The sequence below is a fragment of the Phytophthora ramorum genome (genome assembly GCF_020800215.1).
Source record: "Phytophthora ramorum isolate Pr-102 chromosome Unknown Phyram_PR-102_s0006, whole genome shotgun sequence".
NCBI lineage: Eukaryota > Oomycota > Peronosporomycetes > Peronosporales > Peronosporaceae > Phytophthora > Phytophthora ramorum.
The window spans coordinates 1,560,121-1,575,051 of NW_027150652.1; the positions used below are offsets into that span (position 1 = coordinate 1,560,121).

Here is a 14,931-nt window from a genome sequence, read left to right on the forward strand (position 1 = left end):
TGTGTGCTAACACTACTGCTCGTCGTCCGCAACACGAGCTTTGTCGGTTCCGTGGCCGAACGTCTTCCCCAGGAACATCTCTCTGTCAAAGTCGTTACCAACAAACTGCGCCTTGTCAACCTTCCGCGCACGATTGATCAGGTCAGCTGTTTCCTGGCGGTGAGCTTTCTGGCTCAGATCGCTTTCCTCTCCGCCGCAGCCCCACACCTCGATGGCTTCAATAATGAACTGCTCACTCGACGACAAACGACCTGGTTCGAAGGATAGACACTTCGGCGTGGTGTAGCTGTGCTCGTCCAAGTCTTCGCTCAGGAACAACCGACATTTGTCCGTTGACCCTCCCATGCCAAGCCCACGCGGCAGTGCAAACCCCTTGGAGTTCAGGTACATGTAGTTTTCATTGGCACCGCTTGCAGACACTCGGTAAATGCTAATCTCAGGCGCCATTCGGAAGAGGAAACACCCGTTGCCTCCATAGTAGCGGCTAGACTCCTTCCACTCGGTATCGCAAAACATTCCGAATACAGCTAGATGACGGCCATGTTAGTACAAAGTAACACACGTTGCAGGAAATAGCAGGCATACCTCCCTGAGTGTCTTGAATGACTGTGAGGGTCGGCCCCGAGTAACCCAAAATGTGATAGCTTAGTCGGTTGAAACTCAGTCCATCCTGTGCACTAGTGTAAAGTCGGCGAAGCGATGTCTGTAGTGACGTGGTGACGGTAGATAGTGCCACGAAATGTGATCTGCAAGAAAATAAAAATAAGTAATGGCACAGCACATTTTGCCTGGCAGCGTCAAATGGTCACACCTGGACAAGATACCGCTTTTGTGGGACAGCCGTGGTGCCTCATACGACGGCCTAGCCAGCGACTCGAAGCACTTGCGCGCCATCCACGACATGAAAATGGTGTAAAGAAGCGGATACTGCGCTCCAATCCATCGAATAAAGTCGTCACTCGACGCTTGATTTGATCCCGCTGAAGGAGGCATCGCAGCACGGGCTAAGGCCTTCGCTACAGCAGTCATTAGCGCCACGTCTTCAACTTCTTCCCCTTCAGTCATCATCAAGACGGCGAACAGCAGATAGCTGAGCTGTTGCTCTGTCATCCCACTTGCTTCCGTATCCACCACAAAAAGTCGGAACAGAGAGCGGCAAATCGACTGCGACGATGCTCGGACGCATTGCGCCACTGCAAATGAAGATGTAAGTCAATTCAGTTCACCCGTCTAGCCAGCCAGGCAACATTATTCTCACCTCCTTGTGCAAAGTTCACCATCTGCAGCTTGCCGCCGTTCCCAGCAGTCTCTCCGTTTTCACTTGTATGTAGACACAGCAGATAGAAGGCGGTCCCCAGTCCACGACACGGCGCCGAGAGCTCCTCCGACGCCGCGACAGGCATCGGCAACTCCAACCACATCTGTAAAAAGCAAATATCAGCTCTATAACCTAATTACAGACAGTATTAGGCTCGCGTACCTGCAAATTGGAGGTCGCTGCAGCTTCCGAGGGCGCAGTCGCAACTGTCGCGTCGAATTTCGCCTTCAGACACTCGAACTCCTGCGCAGAAGACGCAACAACGCATCAGTATCTTGCATTATCATCTTTATCGTCGCCAGAGCCGCACTTCGTCGCTGAACGGGCCCTTCCACTCGCCCGTGCGGGCTCGGGCGGCGCTGCTCCCTGTGTTGCCCATGCTGGGGTTTTCTCTTGAGACACACTGACGTACTTCTCAGAATCTGATGCTGTTCTACTCAGATCTGATTAGGTCGTCCCTCCGATCTTGTCCGTTCTATTTCGAAGCGGTTCTATAAATAGCTGACCAATTTTGAAGTTGAACCGGAAGCCGGACCATTGCTCACTTCCGAAGCTCCTCGTCCGTTGCTGAACATGAGCAGGTTCTTGTCACTGGCCTGCGCGGCGCTTGTGCTGGCCCCCGGTGCGGCAGACGAGTGCTCCAGCACCTGCGGCACTCCGTCGGGGCTCGAGTTCTGCTCCCACGTCTCGTTCACGGTTTGCGGCGGCGAATCCTCGTACGACGAGCTGGACGCCGCGGCCCAATTGGCCTTCCAAGCCTGGAGCAGCGTCAACGCCAGTGAATCTCCTCTTGTTGCATTGCCACAGTACCAGTCTTTGGGTCAAGAACAGCTCCAATCGACCGTCCAGACGCTGGACCTCACCAACACTAGCAGCCCATGCGGCGCCTTCCTGCGCCGAATGGAGTGCGCCGTGCGCTTCCCCGTGTGCGAGGTGCGTGACGTGTCCCGCGTTTGCTTAGCCTCGTGCCAGTCGACGGTTCACGCGCAGTGTCCAGGACTCAGCAACATGTGCGCGGCGTTCGACGAGACGCAGGTGGAGGCCAAGGCCACCAAGTGCTTCAAGGTCAGCTACGCCGGCCCGGCCATGGGCATGTGGGTCGCCGGCTTCCTTATCTCTCTTGTCTTCTCCGTGCTCAATTCAGTGGGCATCAACTTGCAGAAGCTGTCCATGTCGCGCAATGGCGCGGCGGAAGTTAAGAAGACGACGCTCAAGCAGCCACTCTGGATGCTGGGCTTCGGACTCGTGTGTCTTGGGTCACTGCTGGACTTTGTAGCCTTTGGTATGGCACCACAGACCTTGCTGGCTCCACTTGCAGCACTATCGCTGGTCTGGAATATGCTGATTGCACCCATTTTTCACAAGGAGAAGGTCACCCGACAGAATTTGCTGTCGACTGCCATCATCTTCGTTGGCGTGACCTTGACGGTGATTTTTGCAGGACACAGCACGCCGTCCTACGAGCTGGAAGACCTCATTCGCCTGTACCAACAACCGGCCATGTACGCTTACATTACGCTGATCGTGTGCTTCTTGGGAGGACTGTTCACTTTCTGCCGCTATATCGAGCGCACACACAATTTTGAAGAAGGGCTTTTCCACATCATTTGCTATGGCGGCATTGCTGGGACGTTTGGCGGCCAGTCGGTGCTGCTGGCCAAGTCGACTGTAGAGTTACTCAAGAGTGCTATCTGGGGTGACTCTGGTTTCTACATGTTCACGCAGTTCACCTCGTACGTGATCATTGCTGGTATGGGAGCTTGCCTAGGATGCCAAGTCCACTTCCTCAATGGCGGACTGGCGCGCTTCGATGCACTGGTAGTGATTCCAGTCTACCAGAGCTTCTGGATTCTCACGAGTGTGCTGGGAGGCATCATGTACTTTGAAGAGTATGTGAGTATGACACGGACACAAATGCTGATGTTCACCATTGGAGGGTGCGTCACCATTTTGGGGATCATCGTGCTTCTCAAGACAAGACACTCAGGTGAAACCGGACACTACACTGAACTGGTACGGAATCCTTGCTTGTCCATCATTCAGGTGTGCCAAAATGTTCTTGCTGCTGGTCACTAACATTGTACTTGGTCACTTTAGGCTCTCACACCCACATCTGCGTGGACTGTGGATGATTCGGACGATGACGAAGAAGTGGAGCTGAAGCTGCCGCAGAGTCCCAACCTTGCCCTCGAGAAAAGTGGCGTTGGCGCCAGGGTAGCACCGGGTACTGTTGCACCTATCTCCCCAAAGAAGATGGTCGATAAGAACGACTCCGCTGTCGCAGCGGCGATTTATCGATCGAAATCTGCCTCACCTACTGGTGGCAGTCGCGTCAGTGCCAAGCCAAAGGACTTCGATGACGACGAAGAGGAAGAAGATTTTATTTAACTGAAGCGGCAGGCCGTATTAGAAGCTGCTTCGCTTAGTCCACACGAGCGAATTGCTCGTGTGTGCGTTAAAGTATAGCAGCGACAGCGCAAACCATGGAGAGTGCCCGGTTATTTGAACTCCAATGCCATAGCGCAAAATTTATAGAGCTAAAACTTACGCTTGAAGCGCATGCCTGCTACTGGGTCACAAGTTGTGAATCATTGTCATCAAAACTAACAACCGGTCCCACCAGCGATGGTCAAACAGGATGTGGACGGGAAAATGGTCATGAGGTTCGTCATGATGGCCCAGACGAAGCAAAAGGTGAAGATAACAATTGTGGTGATGCCGGCCCATCGACTCTTGCCTCCCGTGCGCTTGAGTTCGATTGTCTCTGCCTTTTGGCGTGGCAAGAGGAAGACCCATGCGATGGAGCAAATCTGAAAGCCGTAGGCGATGAGGTAACAGTAGGTCACCTGGTTACGGACGTATGTATCGTCGACCTGCAGGTAGGTTTTGCCGGTGTCAAAGTGTGCGTCGATGTTCTTGTAGATGACCGTGGCGAAAGGAGAGGCAATGGTCTGACACGTGGTGATAAGTCCAAAGACGGCAGCCTCATTCCCACCCTCGACAATTTCAATCGTCGCGTACTGCGAAACAATCTTGGAAATCGTGCTCGGAACTTCTTCGAGCAGGGGAGGACCGAGCCACATCCACTGGCTCCTGTAGACATCCCAAATCGTGAAAAATGTTGGGAAGCAGTCCACAAAGACAACCGATACCTGGGTGATGACGATGATAGTGCGCCAGTTCCAGGTGAGACCATATCGCTTGATCACATAAAGCGATACAGCAGAAATGATTGCTGCCAGGATGCTGGAGATGGCATCGTTCACAGGCTCCACCTTGGCCCAAAGACTCTCGATAGGGCTCACCGCCGTCACGCTCATGAGTGAAAATACAAAGTAGAAGAATCGGAAGGCAATGAGCTGGTAAACCACGCGGTGTTGCAGCAAGTCGAACAGCAGCCGCATGTAGTCACGGAAGGGCTTCGCTGGCTCCTTAGACTCGGCCACGAAGAACCAAGACGACACAGTGGCGGTCAGCGCGGCAGCAGCACAAACAGCAGAGATAGCATTAACGCCCATGGACCCCGAGAACGACCCACCGAAGTCCTCACCGTTGAGCCCAAAACCAACCATAGCAGACGACAGAATGGACATGACTTGCTTGAAAACCTGCATCATGGTGAGTGCCGAGCCCCGGATTTCTTCGGGCTCACGCTGAGCAAACTCGATGACCATACCGTCGGAAGCAGCAACGGCCATGGTCATCCCAAGGTTGGCGAAGATCATGAGAAGAATGAACTTAGTTCCGGTCTCGGGTGCGTCTTCGTTGATGAGCGCAATTTGGTCACTCGTAAGGTTGGCGGCGGCAATATAGGCGAGATCCGGATCTCCATAGTACGGGTTGCCGGTGGGGAAGATGACCATGAGCAGCAGACAGATTGTGGCGAAAATCCACCCGAAGACCATGTACGGACGACGGCGATAACCCCAAATTGGAAAGCAATCCGAGAGGATGCCGAAGAACATCCGAAAACTCCATGGGATGCGAACAAGCACTTTTGCCGAAGCCGTCGCAGTGCCAGACATACGAAGGTAGTTGTTGAGGAACGGATACACCAGACCATAGATGGTGCCGTTGATCACACCCAACGCGCCGTATTGGATCAGGATACCGATCGTCTCGCGACTGTAGATGTTCGGAGGCCCACCTGGACGCAGGGCTCCGCCTTCGAGGGCATCTGGGGTCTTGAGCTCTTGGAAGTTGGTGGGCGATGCGGCCGAGAGAGTTATGGGCTTGGAATTATTGCTTGGGATGGTATCGTTGGTTGAAGTGATCATGCTGAAGACTTGAGCGATAGCAGGAAAGTTCACAATTGAGTGTCGTGCTCGAGTGTGTGAGCTCTTCTCTAAGACAGGTGAGAGCTTTCGTTGGCCCCAAACTTGCGTCCTTGTGCTGGCAGATGCCTCCAAGGTGACCTGTCGTTATCATGAAAGCGATTGCTGCCTCCCACAGTGAACACGTGCCATTTACTAATGGCATTGCATGTACTAAAGCGCGCGTGACTCAAACCAATCAAGTTGCCATGAACGTGTCAGGAATTCCATTCACATCTCGAATATGTCAACGAGTCAGGTGTGGCGTCGAGAAATGCACGAGCATAGTGCCGGCGCCTCTGAGATGGAGTCAGGAATCGTGCGCTGGCAACCACCAGGACCTTTGTCAGCATTAACATGCAATGACTGACATTTGACCCAGGACAGAGGTCGGTCAGCTCGGGGTTTCGTATGCGACTTTTCAAGCTCGCGAGCCTTTCGTCTCCATTTTGTGCTCGAGCGGTCCACAACCATGGCGTCCAAGTACGCGAAGTCAATGCAGATTCCTGCCGACTTCCCCGACATCCTACGTAACTTCACGCGCGAGGTACTGCGGCAGCAAGGCAAGGTTGAGACGAAAGAGGCCATTTACGCTTTCGGGTCGCAGCACTTCAAGGAGCTCGTTGCGAAGCAAAGCGGCGCGAACAGGGCCGTCAACGACGCAGCCATGAGCGCTTTGACGCCGGCGTATATCAAAATGGAGGAAGAAGCCATCAAGGAGTTAATGCTCGTTGCTTTCAACGACGCACAGCAGCAGGATGAAGGAATGGCCACGCACGAGCAGTTCAAGCAGGTACGGACACCGAAAGCAGCATAGTGAGTATCCGCTCAAAAACTTGTGGTACTTCGAACACAGATACTGGATGGAGTAGGCGAGCAATTACAGCTCTCCCCAACCGAGCTGAAAGCACTTTATGCTGAGGCGGACGAAAACGAGGGAGGTGTCATCAGTTGTGCAGGTGCTGCCAATTCAAAATTCAAAGTCGCTGGTATTGGCGTCACTTGACGTGCGTATTGCTTGTGTTGGCAATTTTCTACAGACTTCCTGCCATTGGGCATTCAGGCATTAGTGCAGCTCCGTGCAAGCCACACACAACGACTAGCTCGCATTGAAAGTTTCAGCAAGCGAGAAGCGGAGTTTTTCTTGCATGGCATGATGCAGGATGAAATGGAAAGTATCTTGCGGGAGACTTTCCAGCGTGCTGACAAGGATGAAGTTGGTGCACTCACTCGCCTAACGTTCATGGATGCGCTTCGGGATGCCGACCTCGGATTCACGCGTCGTGAAGTGAACATCCTCATGTCAGAAGCACCTGTAGCAGAGGATGATCCGAGTATCGTCGTTTACCAGGACTTTGTCCCAATTTGCTTCACTCTGCTAAAGGATTCCTACGTGCAGGGCGTCTTGGAAGGGTACAGCAACCCAGACTGGATTGCGCAGTACCTCACAGAAGTATTCGCAAGTGGAGATACGGAAAACACAGGGTTGCTCACAGTTGCTGAGCTTGCTCGCTTGCTCCGTGCCGCCGATGTTGGCCTCACAAGAATGCAAATTATCGCCGTGATGGCCGAGACGCAAGAAGACAACACCGGTTTCGTCAACTATGAAAGGTTTGCAGCCCAAATATCGGGAATGGTGATTGCGCTCGCTAACGTCGACAGCCAGCAGACCTATGCCGCCTATCTTCAGCGATATCGCAAGACGAGCGAGTACTACACAGTTTTGGAACTGAACCAACACACTTTCGAGCAAACACTATCTCGTGCATTAGAAGCAGTTGATGAAGGCCGCCGCGGGGTTCTCGTGCGCGATGAAGTTGTCGCATCCATTCGAAGCGCATTCCCAGAGATTACTGATCGCCAGTTGCGCTCACTCATGGCGCTCTCAGACCCTGACGAAATGGGTGAGCTCGACTACAACCTCATCACTCTCTCAGCTTTTCAGGCGCTGCAAAAGCTGCAGGAGTACGACATGATGATTGCTGAGGCGTAGTCCGTGCCGAGGTCGATCCAAAGTAGCCTACCAGGCGACAAGCCAAATTCTCAGTCGGCAAAGGTCCTACTTCTTCTCGTTATTCCACAATACATAATCTATCTATCTATCAGACCCCCATTGTGTAGCTGGAGTCAAAACTAACTGATGCCGACGATACCATCAAGATATCACGCATTTTTCGCTGAAAACGCTCAGCGTACAATTTGGGTGGAGCTGCCGAAATGCCCAAGCCGTCATGACGCAGCACAAGCGTCTTCCACAAGCGCTCCATTCGCTTGCTCCACGTCCACGTTTGTAGCATATCAACCACTCCGAGCGTGTAATAGTCTGGCCCAACCACAACACACGCCTGGTAGCCCCGCTTTACGACTGTTCTTGTTCCAATCCACTGGGAGTTATCAACAGTGCTCGAGTCCATATCGACCGGTCCATACGATACAGAGTTGTAGCGTCGTGCCGTGCGACCGAGAAGTGGAGTGTCGTCTTGGAGCGTAACGTTGCTGTCGTCGTACTGGTTCACGACAGAGTATCTGCAATTGCGGCTGAACTTTCTTCGGTTCCCAGACTCCACTTCATCCAGGTCCTCATCGCTAGACACTTCCGTCTGGTCCGCGCCATCCGTAACTACAGACAAGAAGGAGTCGCTGCTTTCGGGATGGCACACAGGGTAGCTCACTTTGCGTTTCGTTGGGGATGGCTTTCTGCTATCCATGCCTGAGTGCTCCACCACGTACTTCGTGTTGTGCACACTCAATAGCAAACTGTAGTCCATAATGCCTTGTTCACGCAGGAAGTTGCTATCACTTTCAAGCTGACGAACAAGTGCCTCAGCTGTAAAATAGCATTAAAACAAAAGGGAGTTAGTTTTGTTTGCAGCGCATCTTTCATTTTTTTGCTCAGCATCGCGCTTACCTGTATCCGATTGCACTCGCAGTTTTCGATGAAAATCGTTGTCTTTCAACACAATGTGGGGCAGGTGATTTCCACGGATACTGTACTCGCAGCTCTCGTGAGTTCCATACTGGAAGGCATTGCTGCAGTACGTGCAAATGACCGTTTTTCCTGGAGGAATCGCCTGGAATTTGTTGATAAGCACGTCGTACACTGTTAGCTCGAGTCTTATGTCTCAAATGCATCATGTCGTAACGTACCGGAGCATTGCGATCGACCCACGATCCTTTAATATCGAAGAACTGGTGCATGCTCGTACGGCCCATAACGTTCCCCATCACGACGAAGCTAAATACCTGGCCATACATCTCGATGGAGTGACAGCCGTAGAACCGTGTCAAGTGCGAGTCTGGGTTTTGCTTCATGTGCTGGATATACGGCGGTAGCATATCCAGCAGCACGTTTCGTTCGCTGGTTGTCACGGATTTTACCAAAAACGAATAGTCTGCGGTGTAAAACATAAAAGCCCCACTGGACCCGCCAGACTGAAGCCTCTCGTGACACGTCGCCAAGAATGCTTTCCTGTACAGCGTCTCGTTGATGCCGAAGCCTTGGCGGATATCGCGGAAAGAGGACGGGCTGTAGTCGTCAAAACACACCGTCATGCCCAGCTCGTGCAGTCGAAGGTGCACCACTCGTCGGCCGTCCGTGACCATCGGCGTATTGGACGAGGCTGCTACAACGCCTCTCGTTGTGAAGTGGAGCACCTCTTTCCGCAGCGCTACGTTAAGCTGTGGCTGGAGATCAATGTCGACATCGCTGTAGCGATCGCTGTCAAAAGTTTCGCGCAATCGGCTGGCGCGACAGTCCACATGCGGGGACCCGTTAATGGCCACCCAAATAACGAGGTCGATCAATCCTTTCGCTGTCTGTAGGAAAGAGGATGCATCACGCACTCGCTGGAGCGCGCGGGGGTGGTCGCTCAGGAAAACCACGTCCGCGCTCCAGAACGAAATGAGGATGATCTGGTAGATGATGTAGGCCACCGTGAAGATCCTGGCACTGCGAATCACATCCTTCTTGGCCTCCAGCGCCTCCTTCATGCCTCTGAACGGATGGGTCTGCGTCTCCAGCACTGCGAAAATGACCGCACACAACACGGCGAGGATGACCACGACGTAGTACACGACGAGCTCGTTCGCGACCGTCTCGTCCACGAAGCAGGACTGGATCTTGGGGTCGAACTCGACGTCGGAGACCCAGAGCAGGAAGGCGAAGACGGCCCCCACGCCCCAGGAGAAGGCGTGGTACCACTGCAAGTTATGCTTGAGGTTCGTGAAGGGGTTCGTGGAGCACTGGTAGAGATTGAAAGACATGCAGAGGAACCAGCACTCGGACGAGAAGGTGCAGAACTGCGTGAGCGTGGCGAGCGCGCGGCAGCCCAGCGGGTTCGTGTAGACGTCCCAGCCGTACTGGAACCGCAGCGCGTAGAGCAGGTCGACCACAGCCTTCCAGTAGATGAGCGGGTTGGGATGGCGCCGCCACTTGCGCTTCGACAGGAAGGACAGCACGATGACGGAGCAGCTGATGAGCGAGATGAAGGCGCCCGTTTGCGTGGGCAGCGAGTCGGGCCGCACCATGTTGGGCTTCGCACACGACGTGGCCTTGAGTCCCTCGCCGTCGGCTAAAGTGCGACACGAAAACAAAAGTGAGCACTGCGCAGCTGGGGACTGGCAGAAGATGTGCACTGAAGCCGTACAAAACGGAGGGCGGTGCGGTCCTTGGTGGCGTCGAGGTGAATGAGCGACCGAGTGACGAGCTGCTTGGGATAAGGCATTTGTGACCGCCTGCTGTTGAGGGGCTCGTTTCTGGTCGGTGCTGGCGGTTTCACATTTGCCTCGATGATCGAGCACCACTGAATGCGGCTCTGTCTGTCTGTTGAGCAGGCGAAGGAGCAAAGGCAACCATCCTCTTCACTCGCCTTGCGCAAAGGAAAGCACGTTCGGACGATCGCTCACTTGTTAAACCCCAAGGAGACCTTGAAGGTCTGCGGCTCACGAACGGTGAGCAGGGGTGGCACATCACTAAAGAAAACCACCACAGCAGCTCGGCGCACTGTGCATCTGAGAATGGCGGCGTACAAGCGTCAAGCATTTGCATATATGTGGATGCACGACGCGTTGACCTTTATCGCTGTCTTTCGGGCGTATCCACCTACTTTCTGAACTTGCACTGTCCTGCGGTGGTTGTGTTGTGAAGCCGGGTTGCTCTTTGTATTGTTTGTGCATTTGCAGTGAATTTATCGCCGCTGGCTCATGCAACATCTAAGGTCAATTCGGTGCTGTCGTACAGGGTCGTAGGGCACATGGGTCACTCGCACGCCTACAGCGACAGGAACCAGTCTCGAGTCTCGCCGATGCCATCAGAGAAGTCGTAGGACGCCGTAAACCCAAGCTTGTTGGCCGCCTTAACCGGCGAGCAGACTGACTCCTTCACATCGCCCGAGCGGAACGGCACATTTACAATCGCAGCGGAAGAGCCGAACTTCTCGACGATGCGCTGAGCCACGGACTTGACGGCGGATTTGACGCCCGTGCACACATTGAACACGTCGAACTCGTCGTCCTTCAGCAGCATCGCCGTACGGATGGCACGAGCCACGTCCTTGACGTACACAAAGTCACGATACTGGTCGCCGTCACCAGTCACCTTCAGCGTGCCGTTGATCTTAGCCTGCTCCATAAACCAGGAGACGACGCCGCTGTAGGACGAGTGCGGGTCCTGACGCGGGCCGTACACGTTGAAGAATCGCAGTGCCGTCGATGGAAGGCCATAGTCCTTGTTGAACTGCTCCATCAAGTGCTCCATCTGGAACTTGGTGGTGGCGTACGCGCAGATGCCCCCAGTGGCCGTCTCCTCGCTCAAGGGCAAGTTTTCGGGCAACGGAATGCCGTACGTGGCAGCAGAAGACGCCGCGACGACGCGCTTGACGCCGTTCTTGACGGCCCAGTCCAGTACCTTGCGCGACCCTTCGACGTTGATGCGCTCGTACTTCTCCGGCAGACGCGTGCTCTCCTCGACGGAGATGGCAGCGGCCAGGTGCACCACGTAGTCGATCTGCATTAAGCACCATCGACAAGTCAGCATCCATGGTAAACGTGGGGAGTGGGAGGTTTGCACCACTGGACACAAAACCAAGCAGGATCCAAACGCACCTTGTGGATGATGAAGGAGAAGTCGTCCACGACTGTAATGTCCTTGACCAACACGGCGGCTGCACCACGGTTGAAGTTCTTGCCGTTGCTCATGTCGTCGTACACCACCACCTACGATATTAAAATTCGACAGTGTCAGTCTCCAATAAAACATTTCTCGCGCTAATGGCATCAGCAGCAGACCTCGAAGTTGTTGGTCAGCAGATCCTCCACTACGTGGCTGCCGATGAAACCTAGGCCGCCGGTGACCAGCACGACGGACTTCGGGGACGCAAAGCGGCGGAAGACCGGCGTCATGGCACTGTGGCCGCTGCTAGTCTGGTAGTAGCCTCCTCCGAAGAGCGCGCCCACCGCAAAGATGGCCAGCGCGCCCACATACACGTACAACTTGGGCAGCAGCAGCCAGCTCGTCTCGGGGCGGCCGTTGCGGCCGTGGCGCGTGGGCAGCATCTTGGCTCGAGGTAGATCGCTCTCGGAAGGAGTCGCGCACTGAGTTCGCTGGCTCGTGCACAGAATTTGTGTCGTATGTACAGAATTTGTGAAGTACCCGATGGGTGCAATAATACTGTCAGATAAGGCCAGATGTTTTTCTGCATTTGTAACGCCGAGATACACTTGTCAGACAATACTTGGACAGACACCTTCGCGCTCGCACTCTGCTTCATGCTCGTGGCGGGGCTTCTTGCATCACTTGATCGCAATGGGTCGGTGGCAATGCAATATCGATAGTGCAGAGCGAAACTCTGTCCCGAGCGATCTTCAGGGACATCGTCAGGCTCGTCGCTTTGACGCAATAAAGAAGCCGAGCTCGGCTGATTCACGCTACTTTAATAACACGGCAGCATGGAGACAATTTAGCCACACTGCTCTTCCTGGCGACCTCATTGCATTACGGCGATTGATATGCATATCACTTACCAAGACCAAAGGGATGTTGTTCCACTTCATTTTGTTTTACCAACAAAAAATACTACCGGATGGGATGTTGCTCTCTCAGCACCGTCCGTCGCAAGAAGCATGCTAGTCGTCGGTCCTCTCTACGTAGGTACAGTACAGCCAGCAGCCTGCCCGCTTACCACTCGCTGACAATGTCGTTATGTACACAGTGCACGACTCCTAAATAGTCATGAACCAGTCGCGGGTCTCGCCGATGCCCGTGGGGAAGTCGTACGACGCCGTGAATCCCAGCTTGGTAGCAGCCTTCACAGGAGAGCACACGGACTCTTTCACGTCACCCTGACGGTACGGAATGTGGGAGATGTCAGCGGACGAGCCGAACTTTGCCTTCACAGCGACTGCAACGTCGTTGATCGAAGTCTTGACACCAGTGCACACGTTGAACACGTCGAAGTCATCGTGCTGAAGCAACATCGCCGTACGGATGGCACGAGCCACGTCCTTGACATACACGAAGTCACGGTACTGCTCACCATCGCCCGTCACCTTCAGCGTGCCGTTGATCTTAGCCTGCTCCATAAACCAGGAGACGACGCCGCTGTAGGACGAGTGCGGGTCCTGACGCGGGCCGTACACGTTGAAGAATCGCAGAGCCGTCGACTTGAGGCCGGACTGTTCGTGGAATTGAGCCATGAGGTGCTCCATGTCGAACTTGGTGGTAGCGTACGCGCAGATACCGCCAGTGGCAGACTCCTCGCGCAGTGGGAGATCCTCCACCTTCGGGGTGCCGTAGGTAGCGCCAGATGATGCAGCGACGACGCGCTTGACGCCGTTCTTAACGGCCCAGTCGAGTACCTTGCGGGATCCCTCGACGTTGATGCGCTGGTATTTCTCCGGAAGACGCGTGCTCTCCTCGACGGAGATGGCAGCAGCCAGATGCACGACGTAGTCGATCTGCGTATGGTGGGGCAACACGCACAATGAACAGGTCAGGTGATGGCTCCGAATCGTGAAGTGATAAAAAAGACAGGGTCGAAAATGGAGACGAATGACACGAACCTTGTGGACGATGTACGAGAAGTCGTTCACGACCGTGATGTCCTTGACCAGCACGGCCGAGACGTCCTTGTTGAAGTTCTTGCCGTTGCTCATGTCGTCGTACACGATAACCTGTAAAGGACACACACGTAAGGTGTCAGAACACCCTGCAAAGCTCACACGATGAATCCATCCAGAAGCAGCAAGTGGAGCACGCACGTTGAAGTCGTTGGCGACGAGGTCCTCGACGACGTGGCTGCCGATGAAGCCGAGTCCGCCGGTCACGAGCACTGTGGAGTGGCCGTTGGACGGCTGCGTCACGGCGGTGGCACCGAGACTCTGCGCCAGGTCCATGGACGCGCGGTAGTAGTAGCCGCCGCCCGAGAGCATGCCGACGAGGAACACAAGAACGGCGCCCAGGTACAGGTGCGTCTTGGAAATGAGCATCCACGAGCTCTTGAGCTCGATCTCGTGCTCCGGGTGGCCCTTGTGGTTGGGGAACGTCTTCTCGGCCGTCTCGTTGGGCGTCATCGTGGTGGTCCGTTGCTTGCGTGTGCTGCTTGGAGTGAGATGCAAAGTGGGTCTCGACTGGCAAGGCGGACGTCAGCGAGTCGAGTCTGGTCGACTCGACCTGCGTGGATGTTGGCGAGGGAACACTCGTGGCTATGGTTGCCAAAGATCAATTACAGGCCGAAAAAACAAGCAGTTGCAGTGGGCTTTTTGAAAAATGGAACCTTAGCGCTGATAGATAAACCCGGAACACTGGCTGTGCTTTTCGTATAACAGCACGTCACCCAATATACGAGTTGAGTCTGCGACGTGTTAGCATTTCTCCCCAGTAAGGGAGTCGACAGAACAGGCGTTTACCCTGGGTGACAGGAATTCCACCCGCCCTGGGTGAAATTTGGGCCATCGCTTCAACCCCTCCCCTACACAACCGGTGACCACTTCAACCACCGCCTTCGAGCACGCCGCGCGTGAATGCCCAGGGTGATACGCGCGTCACGAAGAAAAGCAAGCGCGCTACGCCACTGTCAGCTCGGCATGGGCTTCTTGTCGACACACGCCCGAGAGCATGCGCCCGCTTGCTGACGGTGCCGCAACAAGAGTTTACCATACTCGGTAAATCTTCAGGGATTTTGGTCGTCGTGCGAATCCCAAGGCAAGCAATTGCGTCAAATATTGATGGACATGCCACGGCTTGCGCCTCCTGGTCGCCCACACAGCATAATCGGCACGAAAACTGAAGTTTGCTACCACGGA

The 14,931-nt window shown here is 54.4% G+C and overlaps 7 protein-coding genes across 7 annotated transcripts; 2 read left to right on the forward strand and 5 right to left on the reverse strand.

Moving 5' to 3' along the window:
- Positions 1-12: 12 nt before the first annotated feature.
- KRP23_7367 (MTOR-associated protein MEAK7) lies at positions 13-1,697 on the reverse strand (the record flags this gene model as incomplete). Its single annotated transcript, XM_067892673.1, has 6 exons — positions 13-527; positions 586-746; positions 812-1,193; positions 1,259-1,421; positions 1,481-1,561; positions 1,629-1,697. The coding sequence occupies 6 exons, from the start codon at positions 1,695-1,697 to the stop codon at positions 13-15; spliced, it is 1,371 nt and encodes a 456-aa protein (XP_067744530.1).
- Positions 1,698-1,891: 194 nt separating this feature from the next.
- On the forward strand, positions 1,892-3,706 carry KRP23_7368 (putative magnesium transporter NIPA8; the record flags this gene model as incomplete). Its single annotated transcript, XM_067892674.1, has 2 exons — positions 1,892-3,331; positions 3,416-3,706. The coding sequence occupies 2 exons, from the start codon at positions 1,892-1,894 to the stop codon at positions 3,704-3,706; spliced, it is 1,731 nt and encodes a 576-aa protein (XP_067744531.1).
- Positions 3,707-3,855: 149 nt separating this feature from the next.
- KRP23_7369 (uncharacterized protein) lies at positions 3,856-5,595 on the reverse strand (the record flags this gene model as incomplete). Its single annotated transcript, XM_067892675.1, has 2 exons — positions 3,856-3,887; positions 4,512-5,595. The coding sequence occupies 2 exons, from the start codon at positions 5,593-5,595 to the stop codon at positions 3,856-3,858; spliced, it is 1,116 nt and encodes a 371-aa protein (XP_067744532.1).
- Positions 5,596-6,103: 508 nt separating this feature from the next.
- Positions 6,104-7,624, forward strand: KRP23_7370 (Calcium-dependent protein kinase 5; the record flags this gene model as incomplete). Its single annotated transcript, XM_067892676.1, has 3 exons — positions 6,104-6,424; positions 6,488-6,590; positions 6,672-7,624. The coding sequence occupies 3 exons, from the start codon at positions 6,104-6,106 to the stop codon at positions 7,622-7,624; spliced, it is 1,377 nt and encodes a 458-aa protein (XP_067744533.1).
- A 109-nt stretch (positions 7,625-7,733) lies between these two features.
- On the reverse strand, positions 7,734-10,158 carry KRP23_7371 (Phosphatidylinositol 4-phosphate 5-kinase 9; the record flags this gene model as incomplete). The annotated part of the gene is made up of 3 exons (XM_067892677.1): positions 7,734-8,458; positions 8,540-8,702; positions 8,779-10,158. 3 exons carry the CDS (start codon positions 10,156-10,158, stop codon positions 7,734-7,736), a joined length of 2,268 nt encoding a protein of 755 aa, XP_067744534.1.
- A 742-nt stretch (positions 10,159-10,900) lies between these two features.
- KRP23_7372 (putative UDP-glucose 4-epimerase) lies at positions 10,901-12,183 on the reverse strand (the record flags this gene model as incomplete). Its single annotated transcript, XM_067892678.1, has 3 exons — positions 10,901-11,635; positions 11,734-11,844; positions 11,917-12,183. 3 exons carry the CDS (start codon positions 12,181-12,183, stop codon positions 10,901-10,903), a joined length of 1,113 nt encoding a protein of 370 aa, XP_067744535.1.
- Positions 12,184-12,849: 666 nt separating this feature from the next.
- Positions 12,850-14,199, reverse strand: KRP23_7373 (putative UDP-glucose 4-epimerase; the record flags this gene model as incomplete). The annotated part of the gene is made up of 3 exons (XM_067892679.1): positions 12,850-13,584; positions 13,690-13,800; positions 13,888-14,199. 3 exons carry the CDS (start codon positions 14,197-14,199, stop codon positions 12,850-12,852), a joined length of 1,158 nt encoding a protein of 385 aa, XP_067744536.1.
- Positions 14,200-14,931: the final 732 nt, after the last annotated feature.